Here is a 20,389-nt window from a genome sequence, read left to right as displayed (position 1 = left end):
GGGGTGGGTGTGGGTGGGTGGGCGCTATTCTCTTATCTATGCTCCTGGTGAACCTTTCAGAATGACCATGACTCAGGTCTGGGAAGATCAAGAATGTATGTGACCCAGAGCTGTGTTCTTGTGGCCTGGCTGGCTTTGGGACAGGGCTACCTGGTCAGTGGCCAGGCAGTTTGTACCTGGCCAGGATTTCTGGATTATTTCTTGGAGTTGCAGAGACAAAGTCAGACATCGAAGGTCCACTCCACGGCTCCATGGAGAGCCTGGGCATGGCCTCTAGGCCCCGTGCCAGCTTGGCCTGACCAGGTTGCAGGGGTGGGGTAGTGCCAGTGGGCAGAGCACCCTGGTAGGGCTCTTGTTTCCAGGAAGGAGGTGACTAGGATTCAGGGATGAGCCCAAAGCTGGGCCTCAGAGAACTGGGGTGTTAGGAGCTGTAATTAGGAGGGTCGAAGGTCAGGGCTTGGAATGTGGGAGGGAGGTACAGGGTTGAAAAGGGGTGTAATGTTAACTCTGGAAAAAAAAAGGGTGAGTCTTAAAGAGTAAATAAGGGGTAGGAGCCTTGTGGTGTAGGTCAAAGTTCATCTCCATGGCAGAACCCACACGCTGGTCCTCCCTCCTGGCCTGAGTCTGGCTTTGTCTGGGAGGAGTCTAGCATGCAGGCAGCTGAGGGGCTGGGGCTGGGGCTGGGTAGTCAGGGGGTGGCTGAGTGAGGAGTGGGGCGTGAGGCTGGCTGCTGGGAAAGAAAAGGCTTTTTGTGCCTTGATGTCTCGAGGTCAGCAGAACCCCGCGTGCTGCGGGCCTCCAGACTACTTCTGCCTTCTGGTGTTCCCATGGGTGGAGCCCAATGGGGGCCGCCACTTGGGGGCTTTGGGGCTGGGACAACCCAGCAGCTGACCTCCAGCTTCAGCTGAGCCGAGAGCCACACCCAGCAGCCTGCTAAGAGCTGTGCTAGCAGTGCAAACACCCTTGGGTATGCCTTCCCAAGAAAGACGTAGAACTTGGTTTTAAGCCCTGCGTAGTAAGGCTGTTTCCGCCTCTGAAAGGTCTGTTTGTGCTGTTCCTGTGCTGCACTGTTTGGGACTGTGGCCACTGCCCGAGAACACTAACGTGGCGTCTTAGTGGACTGAGGCCCTTCCTCAGGATAGTCAGCAAACTAACTGGTTCTATAAGGACTGTATTGTCCTTGGTGTCCCTTGCTGTAATCTAGAACTTGGTGAAGATGCAGTGCAGATGAAACCGACTGCTGGGGTTGGGCTGTCTCAACCACCTGCTGCAGGGCAGAGTCACATCTATCTCAGGCTCCTGGCTATGGGCACTGGACATAACGTAGGCAGGCTGGTCTGCTGATAGAATTAGTGTTTATGAGGGCAAACAGGAGAACCAGGAACAGGGAGGATGGTGCTGCCCATGATGCACCAGTGTAACGAATCAGTGGCAGATCTGGAGGCTGATGTAGTAGCCAGAGAGCAGCTTAAACCCAGTATGGAGCATCAGCCAGCCGGCCTGGTCGCTGGGGACCAAGGCGAGAGCATTTCCCACGCACAGGGTTCTGGTTGGTCATGAGCATAGCCTGAAGTCGTGGTACAGCCTTCCAGCTGTGTCTCAGAATGTGTGGAGAGTGTAGATGTGAGCTGAAATCTAGCCCCCATGAGCGAGCCCTGGTGAGACCATGTCTCTTGTCGTTCTTTGTGAGGGGTGGCTTTGGTAATGCACTCCATACCCAGCCATAATCCTGCTTGAGTGTCTATCCCAGAGAACCCTCTGGAGCACACTGGATGGATAGGCATCTGAGTGTCCCTTCCTCCCTACTTCTGTCAGGTACCTTGTGCTTTGTATTAGTGCTGGCCTCTGCTCTGCCCTGTGCCCCTCCAGCTGCACGCCTGGCCCATTACTAGGGCCTGCTGAATGTTTGTGGCCCAAATGAAAAGGCAAGCTGACATTTATAGAGACTGCCCCCGAGCTTGGCAGCCAGGGAAATGGGGCCCCTCCTTGTTAGGGGCAAGTTGGGTTCTTTGTTCCTGAGACAGCGCCTTCGTCTTCCAGGACTGCAGGGCTCCTGGGCACATCCACCCTTGTGGACCTGACCCATGATACAATCAAGAGCGATGGCAAGAGGCCAGACTGTATAGGCTACACCTCTAGGGCTTAGTCAGTCAGGGCCCTCTCTAAATTATGTTTCTGTTTGTTTTTGAGACAGGGTCTTGCTGTATGACCTAGTCGCCCCTTAACTAGCATCTCTTCTTACCTCTCAGCCCTGAATGTTGGGGTCACAGACCTATGTACCACTCCTGGCTTCCCTCTTTAAGTTTGAACAAAGGCAGGAGGAGGCGGGGCCTTGGCAAGGCAGGTCCCAGAGTGGAGAGCACACCAGCTTTGACCACTCACCCATGTCTGTCTCCCACCCCTGTCCTCAGAGCCCCATCTCAGCCCTCTCTCTCCAGGCTTTCTTCTGGTAGTTTCTCCACTCTCTTTGCTGAGGTCCCGTTCTTGAGTCCCTGTAGCCATGGGTGGTGGCAGCAAGCCTCATTCCATAGTACTTTCTCAGTTGGGGCCGTGGCTGCCAGTGTGAGGACATCAATCCTGTCCTTTCTCACAGGGCAGTCTGTCAGCACCAGGAGAGGCTCCCCCCTCCTCTGCTTTGGCGGGCATCTTGTGTGAGGTGCAAGGATCCTCATACACTAAACATAACACACACTTCCTCCTGTCTCCTACCCATGCTGACCCCAAGACCTGCTTTTGGCTTTGAATTTTGACTTTGGTCTGCCAAGGCTCTGTGTGTGCTGAAAGCTTGGGAAAGCTGCTGGCCTATGAGTTGCCGAGACACTTGAGGTATGGTATTGCCTTGGACCTGAAGAGTCTATCATCCTATCAGGACCCATTTGTGGGATTCTTTGTGTAATACCCATGTCTTTTCCTCATACTGTTAGTACCCTAGGGATCATAACCCAGGACTGAGCACAAGGCAGTGTTGGGGAGGCGCTGGTGAGTGAGTGAGTGGATGGATGGAGGTGAGTGTGTACACATCAGGAGGTGAGCTAGCAGGTCCTGATGGGCAGTGGTGCAGGGCTGGGGTCCCAGCCCTGTCTGCAGCTCCTCCTTCCTTTCCCCTGCCATGAGTCTACTAGGCCTCTCACGGTGCCCCTTCCTGAATGGAAAATCTGAAGCCTGCCCTCCAGGAGGGACGCATGGGGGCAGGGAACGGACATTACTCATCCCCACCTCCACCATCAGACAGGAAGCTCTCGCCAGGGGACAGTGGAGGGTCCTGCTTCCGCCCTTCTGCACACAGGCTATTGGGGGTTGCCTGGGAGGAATTATGCAGAGCACTGGGGCCTTTCAGGGCTAATGTGTGCCCTTCTCAGATGAGGCCCTCCTACAGCCTGTCCCTGGGGATCTTCCCTCAGCTAGGTTGGAAACTGCAGGCCAGTGCTGTCTCCTGGTGCCCAGCACTGTCCGGGGTAGAGTCAGGGAAGGGTTTTCAGCAGTTTGATTAAGTGACCCATAAAGTTATTAGTCCCTCCGGGGTCTCCAAAGAGTCTTGGCTTTGGCTAGAGAGCACAGGGAAGTGGGGACCCTGCTGGGCTGTCACCTTCCCCGGTAGCAGCTATGGATGTACAAATAGATCTTGCTGTTTCCCTTACAACACTAGTTTGTGCATTGCAGAGAACTTGGGGCAGGAACAAAAGAAAGGAAAAAGTGCTACCGGATTTGGGGGGCTTCCCTCAGTCTTCTCCCGCCACTTGTCATTCACTGTTTTGGTGGAAGGACCATACTGTGCTACTCTTTTCCTTAAGTAATGGCTTCCCCTCTTTCCTGTCACTGATTGCTTCTGTTGTAGGAAAGGTTGTCCAGTCTGCCAAGTGACCCAAGCCCACTGTGGCCCCAGCCCCCAGTCCTATGCACCAAGTTCCTCCAGAGAGGTCTCGGACATGGAAATAGCTTGTCCAGTCACAGGAAGCAACCAGCTAGAGTCATTTGTCCTATACTTTGTCTCAGCCCCTGCCATGTGTAGATGTTCAGTGAATAACTATTGTGTGACCATGAACTGATGGGAGCAAGAGAAGGACTTCTAGAGGAGACACCAGGCAGCAGCCTGTCTGTTGGAGGAAGCACAGTGAGCCTGTGATCCCAATGCCCAGACACTCACTTCCTGTGATCCCAAGTTACAGCCGAGAAAGGCAAGTGAGGGAGGCCACAGCCATACTTCAGGGCTACTTCTATGGGCCCAAGAACTTCCCTGGACCTGGCTTCCTGTGGGGGGTCCTAGCCTCTGCTGTGGCCTTAGATCTCTTTGTCTGAAGACCAAGGCTTCAGGCCTCCTGGCTCCTGCCGCTTTGAGTGGGGCCTTCTGCCAGCTGGGCATCCGCTGTAAGCAGGCGGGGCCTAGAGACCCTGGATCAAACTTTAACAATGGTCCAGCCCCCTTCTCCTGGCTAGATCCATCTCTTAGAATGCTGTCCTCCAAGCTTCTCCCCCTCCACCCCCCCCCCTCTGGGAAGATAAGGGGAAAGAAGGACTCAGTCTAGCTTTCCTATCTGATACAGGTCCAGGTCCTGCCTCTGTTCTTTCCTTCTGTGTGATTGTGAGCAAGTCACTTCTCTCTCTAGTAGTTGGATAATATCCCTGTGCCCACCCTACTGAGCTGTGAGGACTACATGGTGTGTGGATACTGGGAAGGGTCACGGGCCAGGCTGGAAGTGAGGCTCTTGGCCCACTGGCACATTCAGGCTAAAACCATGTGGTGTCAGTGATCTCTGTGATCCAAAAGGCCCTCCGCCTCGCCCAGATTCTCTGAGCCTTTCACCAGGTTTGCTTGGCCCAGTCCTGATTCTTCGGCCTCCTTAGGCCCAGTGGGCCTCTTCCTGTAGCATTCTTCCTAAACGTAGAGTGGTGTCCCCTACCCTTAGATCTTGGTACTTTAGAAAGGGAGCCAGAGCTAGTCATGGCGGTTCACTCCTGTAACCTCAGTGCTGAGGCAGGAGGATGGTGAATTAGAGGTAATCTTGGCTACATAGCAAGTTTGAGGACAATTTAAGCTCCATAGCAAAGATCCTGTCTCAAAACCAAAGCTGGTGGAGCAGCCAGTTCTGGGCTCTCGCAGCTTTCCTCGTTCCCACCCACTGGTCCAGGGACTGCCTTGCACTCTTGAGTCCATGAAGACCCTGCCTGTTGACTCACAGCTGCCGTGTCTTTGCAGTGGTTCTCCAGGGAGTTGGACTTGAATAGGGGAAGCAATGGAATGGAGAAAAGACAGATGGACAACAGACAGAAAGCTGGAACTGGAGCTGGGCGTGGTGGCGCACGCCTTTAACCCCTGCACTCGGGAGGCAGAGGCAGGCGGATTTCTGAGTTCGAGGCCAGCCTGGTCTACAGAATGAGTTCCAGGACAGCCAGGGCTACATAGAGAAACCCTGTCTTGAAGAAAAAAAAAAAAGAAAGAAAGAAAGCTGGAACTGGGTGGTCTGAGCTCTGGGATAGAAAAAGTGCATCAAGTTTATAATACATAGAGTTGAACAAAGAGGAGGGCTTACTGTATACAGTGGACCAAGGAGGCAGAATTTGTGGTACACAGCTTGGTCAAGGACAGGGTTGGCTAATCTTGGTAGGATCAGTGTGTGTAGGGGAGCAGTCTTCAGGCTGCAAACATCCAGGGGGGAAAGTGGAGGTGGACATTTCCTACATACATTGTCAGTGTTCATATGCACACCCTGCAGGAAGGCCTGAGAAGGCTTGCCAGTGTTTGCAGGGGTCTGAGACTCTGACGTGGCCAGGCCTGCACACAGGCAGAGGAGACCACTGAGAGGTAGTGTTGCTGTCTGGGGATAGGCAGCCAGGCGATAGTTTGCCTCCCATAGCTCTCCTAGAACGTGACAACTCGGGCCAGTGGTTGCATGACTAGTAGAGAAAGGGATGAATGGCTGTGGGACCAGACCTGGGCCAGCTTGGGTCTTCCCACTGCTGGAACAGCACTGTCTGCAGTGTGGAGCTCTCGGCCCTTACAGCTTAGTCACTGTGGACTCAGTCCTCATGACTGAACAATGTTCTGGTTACTGTCACCCGGAGAAGGAGTGGCGCCCACTGCAGCCTCCTGGGATGGCCTTAGACACTCTTTATTTGATACGGGGGGGGGGGAGGGTGTCTCATTATGCAGTTCAAGCAGGCCTTAAACCTCCGGTCATTCTCATTATTATTTTATATATATTTTGCCTACATATATGCCTGTGCACTACATATGTGCCTGGTGCCAGTAGAGTTCAGAAGAGGGTGTCAGATCCCCTGGAACTAGAGGTACAGATGGTTATGAGCCACTGTGTGGGTGCTAGGAATAGAATCCAGGTCCACTGCAGAGCAGCCAGAGCTCTCTGAACCATCTCTCTAGCCCCATCTTTGTTTTAAAAGAAATCTCAGCATTATTAGAGATTTGAACCTAGGACCTTGTGCGTGGCCAACAGCATTCTACAACCAATTACTGTCCACAGTGAACTTCTAAATGGAGCTACTCTGCCCCACACTGTGGGTCCTCATCTTGTCCATCACCCTGACCCTGTGATTGTCTCAAGTGAGGTCTTATGAGGCTGGAAGCCAGGCCTGGGCCCTCTTCACCCCCTGTAAAGCAAGAGCTATTTGCTCTCATTTGAGGTACCAACCATATGACTACAGCAATAGAGAGTGTCTCTCTCTTCCTCTACCCAAGAGCTCCAGTTCTTCTAGGAGTTGGCCATAAAGCAGTCCTGGGTCACAAGAAGTATCCATCAAGCTGGTTGGTCTGCAGACAGCACAGTGCTAGGCTGGGCCAGACCCGGCTTGCAAAGACAAGAGGAGCTAGGAGACAGCTCCAAGAAACTCCTTTATCACAGGATTAGGCAGAGCTTGGTCTTGCCCTGAGCCTGTTACTGGGGCCCATCGATGCCTGGTAAGGACACTAGGACAGAAGTTCTGGGGCCCATCAGGATGAAGGTTTCTGCTAAGCAAGGGGGGATGGAGACCCTGCACTCCCCCCCCCCCCGGGAGATTAGCCCTGGCCTTGGGGACATCTGGCAGGTTCTAGGCCTGCTACCAGCAGATTCTTCTCATCTAGCAGTATCTAGATCCCATCCTCTGCTGGGGTGGCTCTGCTGTGCTGAAGAGGGGCTGGGTAAGGTCACCTAGGCAGGTACCACCCTGGCCTGAGTTGTTTGAGGATGACTCTCCCAGGAACCAGGAAGTAGCTGGGCCACATTGTCATTGTCGTCATCACCCTGACCTAAGGACTAGGATGCACCAGCCCTAGACCAGCTTCCGGGAGGACAGGAAGGGTTGCCAGGGGCCTGCCAACTCCACACACAAGCTCCCAAGCAGTGCCCTGCCTGGTGAATCACTCACACACAGTAGCCTGAAGTGGCACTGCTTGTGCTCAGAACAAATGATTTGTGGGGGTTGGGGATAGTAGGCTGTAGGGAGCCTAACTTAGAGCTTTGCACTTCAAGTTGGTCTCTCAGTACTAGTGATTGGCCTGCAGAAAGAAGAGGAGAAAGTGGTGGGCCTGGGAAGACAGACCAACAAGGGTAACTTGCCAGTGTGTATTGGAGGAATCCACGGTGGGGTGGGCTGAGGCATTCTTTGTGAAGCCATCTGGGTGCTGCTGCTCACTCTGGGAGACTGGTGACTACCACAAGAGCCTCTGGCCCTTCACTGAGCAGGCTGCCGTAAAGGGATATTTGTACTCCCAGAGCCTGACACTCAGATCTGGTGCATACTTGATGTCCATGCCCACCAGCAAAAGTGGTTTCAGCTCCTAGGTCACCTGCTCTAATACGTTGTTATCTGTGGCTTGGAACTTCTCCAGGGGCCTGGACCCTGGGGTCCCTGCAGATATGTAGATCTGGTCTGTGTGAGACTTTGTTCACTCGAAGCTGCTGAACATTGAGGGTTGGTGCTGTGGGACACTCATGAAGACACACCTGTTTTACTGGCCTTATCATGAAAACAGAAACGTGTTACTGATTACTTGTTGAAATATGTTGGGTTTATTAGGTAAAAGAAACTCAGTCTCCTTTTTTGAGAAAGGGTCCTGTTCCATAATCCAGGCTAGACTTGACCTTCCTATGCATAGTCAGAGCTAATACTCCTGCCTCAGTTTTTTATAGTAGTGGGGTTTTAGGATTGTACCACTGCAATTGACTTACAATGCATTGTTAAAATTAATGTTTTTGCCTAGCATACATGAAGCTCTGGGTTCCATTCCTAGCACTGTACAAAAAGCCTCCACCAAACTCCAAACACCCCACCCCACTTTGAAAGTACGAGCACTTGTGTGGTCAGAGTCACTGAGAGTGAGCCTAGGCGTGCGTGCCTAAGAGTAAGACAGAGATGCTGAGCCTGCCGGTGCACTGTGCAGGCGTGTGTTGTGGTTTCAGCTATCAGTATTATGGGCTGTGTGTTAAGAAACACGAATGGATCAATGATATGGCTCAGTTGGTAAGTCCTTGCCTAGCAGTCATAAAAATAAAAGCCTGGGTTTCTTCATCAGCACTGCATAAACTGAGCCCCGGTGGTGCACATCTCTAGTCATTTGGAAGGTCAAGGCAAGACAATTGGAAATTCATGGTCATCCTCAATTAATACTAGTTTAAGGACAGCCTGGGATTTATGAGACCCTGCCCCCCCCCAAAAAAAAATCATAGAGCCTGGGAAGGGGGCCATGGTCTCTTTGATCAGGCCTACTGGGCTGATTAGCCACAGGGAAAGAAAGAGGGAGCTTAAGAGAGTCAGCTGGGTGACACAGAGCCTGAAGATCAAGTGGAGAATATGGGCCTCATGTGGTTGGTCACATGCCCAATATAGCCTTATCACCTAGGGCAGTTGGATCCCTTGGCCCCCATTTGACCCCTGGTCCCTCTGCCTGCTTTCAGAGAACACAGATGGGCTCCAGGAGCTTGGTGCTTCTTGGAACTATGCGTTGTGTAAACACTACCCAGACCACTGGCCTTTGTCAAAGCAGGCAGGGGTGAGGAATGAGGTAGAGAGCCCTAGTGAGGTGTACACCCCAAATTCAAAGGAGTGGGTGTGTCAGGCTGTAGCCCAGTGCTTGCTTCCAGGCCTTCAGCGACTATGGCCTTCAGGACCATGGCCTGGGATGTACAGCTCCCTGGGGTGGGTGGGGGTGTGTGTGTGGGTGCTGCCAGCTCTAGCACTTCACCTTCCCTACCGCCTTCCTGGCTCCCAGCTTTTGTGTGTGAATTATTGATGCCCGTCCTCAGCCCTGCCTGGCTGCTGCTTTGACCAGAGCCTCACCAAGAGGCCCATGCTTCCTCCAGTCCTCCACCGCTGCTACGGCAAGCAGCTTGCCTGTGGACCAAACATTTAGGCTCCTGTGGCCTTGCCACCTTCTCCAGCTTTGCTTAGGGGTTGGTGTGGGCTGCCCACTGAGGAAGGGTACCCGCTGGCTGTGGCCCCAGAGCCCAGAGTGGTGATTGGCGGTTTGCACAGAGCTGGGCCTGTGCAGGCTGCAGGGTGCTGGCGCCCACATAAGGGCATTGTTTGCTGAGGTAAAAGGAGTTTTTGTCTCCTTCTGGAGACGGGACAGAAGGAGGAACAATTTCCCCCATTCATCACTAATTCTCCCATTTGAATAGCAGCACATCGCCCTGTTACAGTGGATGGGCATGGCAGGCCTCCCCTGCCCTCGGGCTCTCCAGGCACAGGTGGTGGGCTCTGGGTCCTCTCAGCCTGGGGAGTCAGTCACCCTTTGCCAAGATGTGGATGTCCATTTTTGTGGAAATGGACAGAAGGGATACATTCCTCTTGCTTCACGAAAGCCTCCAGGGCAGCTCTCGAGGCTGTTCATAGAGCCACAGGTGGGGCAGCTGAACCCTGCCAGTGTTGTTCTGGACCAGGTGGGGACAAGAGGGTCACCTGAGCACCTTGTGTTTCCACTTCCAGTTCCAGGTCTGAGTAGATCCTAAAGAATACCCCAGAGGAGAGGCCATAGTCTCAAAAGGGCCAGGGCCTTTAGTGCTGTGGGGCCAGCTGGTTATTTCACGGTGTCATAAAACACTGGAGCCTAAGAGGGTGTCATGGGCAACTCCCTGGGTTGCAGATAAGAGGAGCCCAGGAGGTGGTTGTGCCCAAGGTCAGGCTGAAAGTGAGGCAAGCTGAAACCACTGGCCCAGCCCACCATATGCCATTCAGGCAAAGGTTGTTGGGTGCCTCTTAAGTCATGTTTCTTGAGAGTGAGGAAGAATTTGCAGTGGATCAGATCCTAGCTGCTGGGTCTCTGTCCCCTCTTCCTGAACCATGTTGGGGGCGGGTAGGAGGTGAGACTGGCTCATTCCTGGGGCAGTACCAGCAGCCCCAGAATAGGTGGGAAGCATAAAGTCCAGCTCCCAGGGCCTCACCCCTAGCCCCATTTACTCAGAGACCAAAGCAGCCCCACATGGTATAAAGTGGCCTTCAGCTCGCTTTGACAATAAGGAAGTTGTTGCTCTCATAACCAGATAGTCCAAGATTACCTTTGGTTTAAGGTATAGCCAGATTTTGGAAGTTTGTGTCAGCCTGTCTCTAGATTGCCCCAGGATGGGGGCCCCTGTCTAGCAAGTCTAGCTACCCCCAGGTAGAAAAGTTGAAGTCTGATTTTTGTGGGAACAGCTTGGCTAGATGGCTTTTTACCAGTGGCTATAATGGGTTCTGTTGACTGGCCAGGCCTAGGGAACCATAGAAGACGCAGGGACCCTTGCCAGAAGCAGGGGTGTGACTACAGGGAAGCAGGAGTGATCCAGGCCTAACTACCAGAGCTCTGCCAAGGCCCAGGGGCACCTTACCTGCCGGTTATGGACACAATCAATGGCCAGTGTGAGGAGGAGGTAAATGTGCTGGAAAACTAGGTAAAGAGGTCAGCGTGTCAGTGTGGGGGCTGGGTGGGGGAGGGCTTCCTGACACAGTAACCTTTAAGCAAAGACCCGGAAGTAAAGGAACAGGAAGTGAGGGACAAAATCTGGAGAACCAGGGACAGTGTAGCAGCAAGAGGTGACGGAAGTACCAAAGGCCAAGGCCACAGCGAGATGGCAGGTTGAGCTGCAAGGGGAGAGCAGGGCGGTAGGACCCTGTGGCCCAGTGAGAAAGGGTGCCACGGCTACATTCGTGTGGCTGTAGGGCCAACTTCCTTGGGAGGAGTCGTGCAGAAGAGCAGCCGGAGCTTGTGCCAGGATGAGATGGGGTAGGCACGGTGGGAACCTTCCCTGGGGAGATGATATTCACGGAGGCTCTGAAGGAAGGGCAGAGCAGTGCATGGACCAGCAGATGCGCTTCCGGATCGCGATTCCTTCTCCCCTTGCAGTGCTCACTTCTGATGTCAGTGTGGGGCCCACATGTCCATGCTGCAGTCCGGGGACAGCATAGGAAGCAGGTGAGGAAGAAGGAAGGGGGTGTTGGGTAGAAGAAGGCCGCTTTCACTTTTGAGTGCCCGCTCCAGGTCAGGGAGAGTCGATGCCATGATTGCCGTGTCACTGATGTAAGACCCATTTGAAAGAAGCTGAGGCATGAGTTCACACAGGTGATACCCACCCTGTTCTTAGCTCCTCTGCATTAGGCTAAAACTCGCCAGCCTCTCCCTCCAGGTGGGAAACTCAGGCCTCCTGTTAGGTGGCACTGGATCAAGCTGTATTAAAAACAGGAGCTTTGGGGGAGGATTGCAGACTGTGGGCTTTTGCAATTGTTTTTCCACCTCAGATGTGGGCTGTGTCCTACCCCAGATGCAGCATGGGTAACATGAAGACCCACTAGCTTGGAGTTTTTTTGTGGTAAAATAAATATAAGCCCTCTGAGCTGTAAACTTCAAACTACAATCAGCAGCGTTATTTCTCAAACTTCTCATCGTGCCAGACAGCAGCTCGTCGTCCCCTCCGCACTTCACTTTGTGCCTCTGTGAATGCCTCTATTCTAGCCTGTGCAGTTAAGTGGAATCATTCACTATTTATCCTTTCGTGTCTGTCTTAGTTCACATAGCATAATGTCTTTACGGTTCCTCCATGTTGCAGCAGCATGTATCTACATTTCATTCATTTTAAGGCTGGGTGTTCTATTGTATGGCTAGATCACTTTACCTATTTGCTTCTAGGGGCTTTTAAAAATGCTAATAGTGTACACTGGTCCCTGAGATTTTTAATTGTGGATATTTACATAATGGTTTGGTTTCCAGTTTCTTCCATGTGTTTGTAGTCTTTGGCCACAGCAGTTACCAAGCTCTGGTGTCCTGGGGGCCTCATCTACTCAACCACTTTTCTTACCAGATTGGGATGTTATCTGACAATAGACAGACGGGTGCCCCTGCTGCAGCCAGCGCCTATTCTTTCTAGAAAGTCGGGCAGTGTGAGCCTGGGCCTGCAGCCGAGGCGGTAGTATTGGCAGCTTCTCAACACAGCTGACTTGGACCTTGGTTGGGACCCCAAGGTTGCCTTGTGTGTCCTGGGCAGCTCCACAGCCACACGCATGCTGCTTGCTCCAGGCAGGCAGACAAGGCAGTCCTTCTCTGTCCCCATGCAGGGTATGACTCTGTAGCTGGCCTTGGTGCCTGTGATAAAAGCAGTGAGTGACTGGTGGCATGGTGTCTGATGAAGAGCAGCTTATCCTTCCAGAGGAGGCATCTAGTGCCCTTCCAGGTTGATCAAGTGGCCTGTGGGTGATGGTATCAGAAGGCATAACTTGGAAGTGGCTAAGAACAGACAGAAGCTAATTAGCCAAGGTGGGTTTCCAGCTTTGTTCCCCAGAACTCAGGTTGTGCGAGTGGTACTTAGGGCAATGGAGAGGTGAGGCAGCGGGGCAGTTAGGCCATGAAAGCCCTCTGAAATGGGCCCAACCGGAAGGAGCAGGGCAGACAACACTCTAACCTGGCCTAGAGACCCCGGTGCTAAGGGGTTGGGGTGGGAGCAGGCAGGGCGGGCTGCAAGGTTGAGGCTAAGCAAGAAGTCCAGGAAGGGGCTAGTAATGGCCTGGGTGATGAGAAGTGCTGCAGCGGTGAGGGTGGATAGATGCTCAGCAGGTGGTACCTGTCATACCTCAATTTCCCAGTTACTATCAAACTTCCTTAAGATGTAGCTGGTCCTCCGGGCATACCAGCACCCTGGTTTTAGTCATCACTGCTCCTGCATCTAGAACAAGACCAGTACACAGTAGTTGCTCAGTTAGTGTTGTTAGGCAGTTTGTTTTTCTCTTTAACCTTCTAGACAATACTGTCAGAGGAGAATCTCAGCTCATCTTCGAGGGCAGAAGGCTAAAGCGGGGAGGTCCCAGATATAGGGCTTGGAATGAAGCCCACAGGATAAAGGGAAGGTGGAGCAGTGTTGCCTAAAGGTGGCCTGGGTGGCACAGCCTTGCCCAGGTGACCTGCAGCAGCTAAAGGGGAAGAATGCCACTGTACTACATGTTCCCCATCCCCCTCTACTCAGGGCCCTGGCTGCTTGATGGGCAGACCGGCCCCGCCCTCAGGCAGCTGAGAGGCAAGTGATTGGTTGGAGTATCAGAGCTGCTCAGTCACCATGGGGACGCTCAGGCGGTGCGCGTGCCCAGTGCTCAACACTGGGGACTAAATTTTCATGATCTGCTGGCTACAGGGAGAGGGTGGGGCCAGAGAGAGGGTGGGGTCAGAGAGAGGGTGGGGTCAGAGAGACCCCATCCTGGAGAAAAGAGTGGTTCAGGGTATGGTCGGGGTTCCCTTTGCCACCCTCCCCTCCCCTTGCTGGGTTTAGCAGCAGAGCTTCCTGAATACCTAAGCACCATTGGTATCCACATGAGTGCTCACCTGACAGTGACCCCAGGAGGTCTAGAGTAGCTGCGGTGGCCCCAGGTAATGAAGCAGGAGGCTGGGACCTGTAGAAAGAGAAGCCTGGGATTTATCTAAAAATGTATATTTATTCCCTTGGCGCTGAAGTTTACCCTCTGGATCCTGCAATGTTGTACTCTCTACAGCAGGGGGCTCCTGCATCAAGAATGCAGGAAGACCATCTGAAGATACAGGAGACACAGCCCCCAGACTCAGCAGTTGGCTTTGGGCTATCTTGAGGCCATTTAGCCCAGCACAGAGGGCAGAGTCTACAGATCTGGTTAGACTCTGTATAGGAAGGCAGGGATGAGTAGGGAGTTTGCTAGTGGAGCTCTCAGGCAGAGGAGGGAGAAATTCAAACTCCCCTATGCAGAAGGACACGAAGGTGGAAGAGAGGGGAGGCGGTTTGGAGCAGCAAGATGAGGCTAGTTCTGAAGCCCCGGAAGTGTCTGAGGACCTGTGGCAGGCTGCCTGAAGTGGAGCTTGCCTCTGGCATTTGTATGTTTGGAGGTGGAGAAACCTGTAGCTCTGCGGATGCTCTGAGCCCGGAGTGGCCCCACCTCCCCGCCCCTGCCTCAGCCCAGGTGGGAAGCCCTAGCCTCACTTCAGACCCCAGAGCACCTGGGGTAGAAAGCGGGGCCTCTGGAGGCGGGCCTCACACCCAGGGCTCTGGTTCCAGATGACTCCTCCTCTGAGAGCGGCAGCGGCAATGGCTCGTCTACCCTGAACCCATCCACTTCGAGCAGCACACAGGGGGATCCCGCCTTCCCTGAGATGAATGGCAACGGAGCTGCAGCCCCCATGGACTTCACTGCCACTGCCGAGGACCAGCCCATTAACCTGTGTGAGAAGCTCCCGCCCGGCACAGCTCTGGGCACGCCTTCCTACCCCTCTGATGGCTGCGGCACTGACGGGCTGCGGAGCCGCGTCAAGTATGGGGTAAAGAGCACCCCCGAGGTGTGTGGGGCTACAGGCTATGTGCTGCTGGGATGTTGGGAGGCTGGAGGTCATACGGACTGTAGTGGAGCTGGAACTGAGCCGGCCCGGGTGTGACGACAAGCCAGGGCCGGGGTTGTGGTCCCTTCATTATGATTTCCTAGAGCCGCACAAGAATGCAGATGGCTCAGGGCACTTGCCCCAAGTAGGTGTCACTTCACTGACAAGTGTTTATCTGTGAAATGGGTCTGATGGTTCCTGCTTTGACAGAGAAGTGGCAGGTAATGTGTATCCCTGTGGCTTGTTCCCTCCCCCAGAACACGGTCTGCTGTAAGGAACAGCAGCAAATGGCACATTTGTGACAGAAGCATAAGTCATTGCTGAGCATGGTGGTCATGCCTGTAACTCTACTACTCAGAATTTGCCTGAAGCAGGAGTGCAGTTGGAAGCCATCCTGGGCTACATAGAGAGTTTCAGGTCAGGACAGCCCAAGCTACCATAAGAAGACCTAAATAATAAAACATAAAAGCCTTACAAAGGGCTCAGTTGTTAGAGGTGGTGTGAGTGTGGCATAAGGTGCACCTCCTGCGCAGCCCAGGCCTCAGACCCAGTCTTTTCAGATGATGTAGAAAGGGGGTGTGGGATTTCTCTGCTGAGCAAGCTGATATATGGGTATAGGAGTGGGCAAGGTGGGTCCCCTGTCATGGCCCATAATTGCACACACTATCCTGGGCCATTAAGGTGTCCTGACAGGTACCAGTTCTCCTGGGCACCTCTTCAACTCTACCCCTCTGCAGCCACCTGCCTACTCTCCACAGACTCTGCCCTGGCCTGTCTCTTTCTCAGGGTAGGATGGGACATATGCTCAGGACACAATCTAAAGGGACAGGATGGCGTTGGCGCCAAGCGTGTCGCACAGCCCATGGGGATCAGCCCGGAAGTAGGTACAGGGACCAGACAGAGCAGGTGTCCTAGGGCGGAGGCAAATTTGACTCAGTAGAGCCCTCAACTCATTTGCTACCATGGCTGTACCATGGCACAGGGGTGGGCACTGAGAGCTTCTGACAGTTTGCTTATTCTGCTCTGGCCCTGGCAGAGGATTCAGCTAAAGAATCACTTGCAGATGTGACTATAGTCCAGAGCCAGCCAGTAGCCAGCCCTGCGCCCGGTCCATGTTTTGACCCCAGACTGTTTGTCATTCTGGAGGGCTGGAATTCTGCCCCTTTAGTCTTTGTGTGGTCATGGTGGGAGGGGCCTGAGGGCCAGAGGCACTGGGCCACTCTTCTCTCTTGAGTTGCCCCTCAGGAAGCACCAGGCCCTTTTAGGGCAGGCTGTGGCCACATCACTGTGCCTGACTGTGTTTTCTCCTGAGTCCAACTTACCCACTACATGCCAATGTCCTTGAGAGAAGAGATGCTGAAGTCAGGGCATGCCACAGCTTTAAAAAGCAAATGACAGCAGCTCAGAGCCAGGGTGCTGAGGGTAGGAAGGTATTATGGAGCTGGGTCACAAGGGGCAACCTCGTAGCTGGGAAGCAGGAGAAAGCAGAAGCCATAGTCCAAGGAAAAACAGGCAGTCGTTGAAGGCTGAGGAAATCCAGAAGCCCAAAGAGATCCTGGCACACAGAAGGGGCTGGCTCATGGGAATCTTTTTTGTGTCCTTCCCATAATATGACCAGTCCTAGAATGGACACCACCAACCAAGGAAGCGGCTGCCCCCTTTGCCTATGGTGTGACGGAGGGAAGGATCTGTGTGGGAGCAGAGCCCTTGCCCGTTCACAGTTGGGCAGCAGCGGCCAGGCTGGCTCTGCCCCCCCCCCTTCTTGAACACCTGCTTCCCCAGGCTTCAGAGCAATCTCTTGGGAGATAGGCAGAAACAGCCTGGCCTGGGAGCTGGGGACTGCACCCTGCTTTGTGGCCCTACTGCCTTGGCTGGCTCCCTTTCCCAGCCCATCTGCTCCTCCCCCTGATAGACTGCACATTTGCTGCTCTGGTGACAGCTCACTTGTCAACTCAAGGCTGCAGTCCCCTGGGGATCCAGGAGGAACCCTGGAAGCCCAAGCAGATCCTGGCACACAGGAGAGGCTGGCGGATTGCAATCTTTTCTGGTGTCCTTCCCTCAGCATGGCAGGTCTTGATGTGGCCACTGCCACCAAGAAAGTGGCTCCTACACTTTACCTCTTGCCTCTAAAAGGCAAGGCCCTCCTTGTGTGTTGCTTTAGTTGGGCCTCCAGACAGTAGCCCAGGGACACTGAGGGCAGACCTGTTCTTACAGTGGGAAGTAGGGTTCACTTGCTGACCTGGTTCCCAAGCTTACCATGAGAGACCAAGTAGACAGCCACCTGATTTGTCTCTGCTTTGCCCGGTTTCAGTCGCCCCCATACAGCTCCGGGAGCTACGATTCCATCAAGACCGAAGTCAGTGGCTGTCCTGAGGACCTGACAGTGGGCAGGGCCCCTGCAGCAGATGACGATGACGATGACCATGATGACCATGAGGACAATGACAAGATGAATGATTCAGAGGGCATGGACCCCGAGCGGCTCAAGGCCTTCAACGTGAGCACCAGGCAGGGCTGGTGGGACACGGATGGGTCTAAGGCAGGGCCAGCCCCCTCCCATAGCCTGTGTCTCCCCAGATGTTCGTGCGGCTCTTCGTGGATGAGAACCTGGACCGCATGGTGCCCATTTCCAAGCAGCCCAAGGAAAAGATCCAGGCCATCATTGAGTCCTGCAGCCGGCAATTCCCTGAGTTCCAGGAGCGGGCCCGCAAGCGCATCCGCACATACCTCAAGTCCTGCCGCCGCATGAAGAAGAACGGCATGGAGATGGTGAGTGCCTCCTCCTGGCCATCCTGGCTTGTGGCACCATCACTGCCCTCCAGACCCCTTACCCCAGCTTCCCAGTAGGCCTGTTTCACAAATGAGGAAAACAGGTTGTTAGTCAGGTGCTGGAGCCCAAACCCCTGCTTTGCCATCCCCTGACCAGGACCCTTCCAGTCCAAACACCAGCACTGTCTCTTCTGCCTGCAGACCAGACCTACTCCTCCGCACCTGACCTCAGCCATGGCAGAGAACATCCTAGCAGCTGCCTGTGAGAGTGAGACAAGAAAGGCAGCCAAGAGGATGCGCCTGGAGATCTACCAATCCTCACAAGTACGCTCATGCTGGCTGCGTGCAAAGGGGTCTCACCCACTGGTCATCCCGTCTTCACCTGCAGCGGGGGTGGACGGAGAGGTGGGAGGGCAGCCATCACATAGCCTACAGTTACAGCCCTGTGGTGGGCAGAGAGGATGGAGAGAGGAGGGTGCCAAGAGGTGGGTGGGGAGTGCTGGAGGACCTTGTCACTAAGATTGCAGACCTGTTGGAAGGAAGGCTGACTAAGTATGGAAGTGCTTGCCTATAATCCCAGCACTAAAGAGATACAGGTTCTAGGCTCATACAGAGAGGGTCTTTTACACTGCATAGAGTCAACCTAGTATGTTCATAGAGAGTTGCAATCAGGGGCGATCCCTGAGGCAAAGTGCCCAGGGAGAGAGAAAAAGCAGGATACCCCAGGCCAACTCACATCAGTGGGTCCCAGGAAACAGCCTCTTCCTACCTCATGACAGGGACAGTGACCAGGCTCGCTGTCCCCTGGGCTCCCCAGCACTGTCATCCCTCCTTTGCAGGAAGAACCCATAGCCCTGGATAAGCAGCACTCTCGGGACTCTACAGCCATCACCCACTCCACCTACTCACTGCCAGCCTCTGCCTACTCCCAGGACCCCGTGTATGTCAATGGTGGCCTCAATTACAGCTACCGTGGCTATGGGTCCTTGAGCAGCAACCTGCAGCCCTCCGCTTCCCTCCAGACAGGAAATCACAGTAATGGTAAGTAGGGGTCAGGTCTGGTTTTTACCAGAATAGTGTCTAGCTTGTTCTACATAATAGCCCTTGGGAAGAGCAGGACAATGGCTCAGCTCCCCCGTTAGTAGTCAGTCTTTAGATGAGGTCAGGAAAGCCTGGGCTCCCTTTTCCATCTCCAGTGATAATTGCTTCTGCCAGTCTCTACAAATGCATCTCTCTGGTTCCACTCCCTGAAAGTCCCCTGTGAGTTGGCAGCAGAGCCAGGAGCTGGTCTAGCCTCAGCCCCTCTGCCCATGGTGCCCCCATTTAAGTCGTCTGGGTAATGGTTAAACATTAGGTTGGTTCTTATGCTCCATACCTAAACTGGGCAGCTTGACAAGTGCGTCCCAGGCATCTCTGCTGCAGGTGCTACTCCAAGAGAGGGAGAAAGGGGGCGGGGGGGGGGACAGATTCCTCCTGCACCTCTTGGTCTTCCATGGGAGCAGATCAGCCGTCAAGACCTTCTCTAGCAGGGGCAACAGGGAGAGAAGGGTCAGGGGGCTATTAGGCATACAAGGGCTGTGACCTGTGCCTGGCCTCATCATCCTGTTCTGTCCAACCCTGTGATGAGAATGTTTTCAGGGACAGGGCAGGAAGCAGAGCCAGTGTGCCTCCATGTTATTCAGAGACCAAGAAGTGAAGGAAAGTGACGACATGGAGCTGCTGCCCTAAGGGGGCAGGTAGAAGAAAAAGCACTTGCTGGCAGGGAGCTCTGGGGTTAGGAGACCCCTGACTGTTCCTCGGTAGCAAGGAAGAGGGCTAGTTCCTAGCCTTCGTAGAAAGGTCAAGCCACTTCCACCCATCCCTTGCTTCATCTTGCATGCTTACTGTGCCCCACAACTGGGAAGGAAATGCTGGTGTCTGGAAGGTCCCTGTCTGGGCTTAGCCTCTCATCCCTTCTAATGCGTCTTAACCTAAAATAAGAGGCTGGCTGGCCTAATCCCTAGAGCCAGGCCAGCATGGTGCACACCAGGGGTAGAATGGCTGATCCAGAGCCACTCTCCTTCCAGTCCCTTTGCTAGAGTTAGAGTATCTGAAATGGGTTTCAGGATCAGGAAGGTTAGAATGCTCTGGAACCACTAGTACCAAGTGGCTATGGAGGAACGTATGACCTGGTGCCCAGTCATGCTCGGGCAGACTTGAGATACATGCAGCACAGCCTGTGCTAGGACCACAGCTGTGGTGGCTCCCTGGCCTCTCATGAGTGTATGAGTCCTTAAAGACATGAGCAACAGCCAGAGCTGAGATCCGGAGGCAGCTGTCTGCCCCATGAATCCTATCTATGAACATGCTGGTTCCTTAAAGATGGGTTGGACTGAGATCTGGTCATTTTCCTCCTTGCTAGGAACTGCCTTTTCCCATGAGCACTAGTGCCTCCAGCAGCTGGGGAAAATAAGCAGTAGCTACTGGGTCACAGAGCCATCTCTCCTTCCCACTGTCCTGCCCAGTCACAGCCTTTCAGGTGACTGTTTGCTTCTGCTTGGACCCTACAACAGCTCTGATAATGGCTCATCCTCCCCACTTTGCTCATGTTGTTACTGGAGATAGAAATGAGCTCAGATAAAATCAAGCCCCGCCCCTCTGTCCTGGGGTGCTAGGCAGCTTGTGCCCAAACTAGCCCACTAGGGGCCACTAGCAACCTGAGAATACAGCTGTAACTGGAGCCTGTACAGAGATGGCTCCAGATCAGATCAGGGACTGGAGGGCTGGGGAGCTCTCTGAGCAGCAGTGAACAGTGAGTGAGCTGAGATTTGGGGATAGAGGCGGGGGGGGGGG

The 20,389-nt window shown here is 53.9% G+C and overlaps 1 protein-coding gene across 3 annotated transcripts in view; it reads left to right on the top strand.

The window, feature by feature from the left end:
• Positions 1-20,389, top strand: part of Nol4l (nucleolar protein 4 like) — a 117,927-nt gene that overhangs the window by 90,998 nt on the left and 6,540 nt on the right. For 2 of the 3 annotated variants that reach the window (XM_021192248.1, XM_021192249.2), the window contains 5 exons: positions 14,472-14,749; positions 17,100-17,285; positions 17,366-17,557; positions 17,759-17,881; positions 18,397-18,598. In XM_021192248.1, the coding sequence (XP_021047907.1) occupies positions 14,472-14,749; positions 17,100-17,285; positions 17,366-17,557; positions 17,759-17,881; positions 18,397-18,598 (981 nt within the window). The remainder of the gene's footprint in view (positions 1-14,471; positions 14,750-17,099; positions 17,286-17,365; positions 17,558-17,758; positions 17,882-18,396; positions 18,599-20,389) is intronic. The other variant, XM_029536219.1, reaches the window with a different exon arrangement.

This window comes from Mus pahari, chromosome 3 (genome assembly GCF_900095145.1).
Source record: "Mus pahari chromosome 3, PAHARI_EIJ_v1.1, whole genome shotgun sequence".
In the NCBI taxonomy this organism is placed as follows: Eukaryota; Metazoa; Chordata; class Mammalia; order Rodentia; family Muridae; genus Mus; species Mus pahari.
This window is presented reverse-complemented; position numbering and strand designations above follow the sequence as displayed.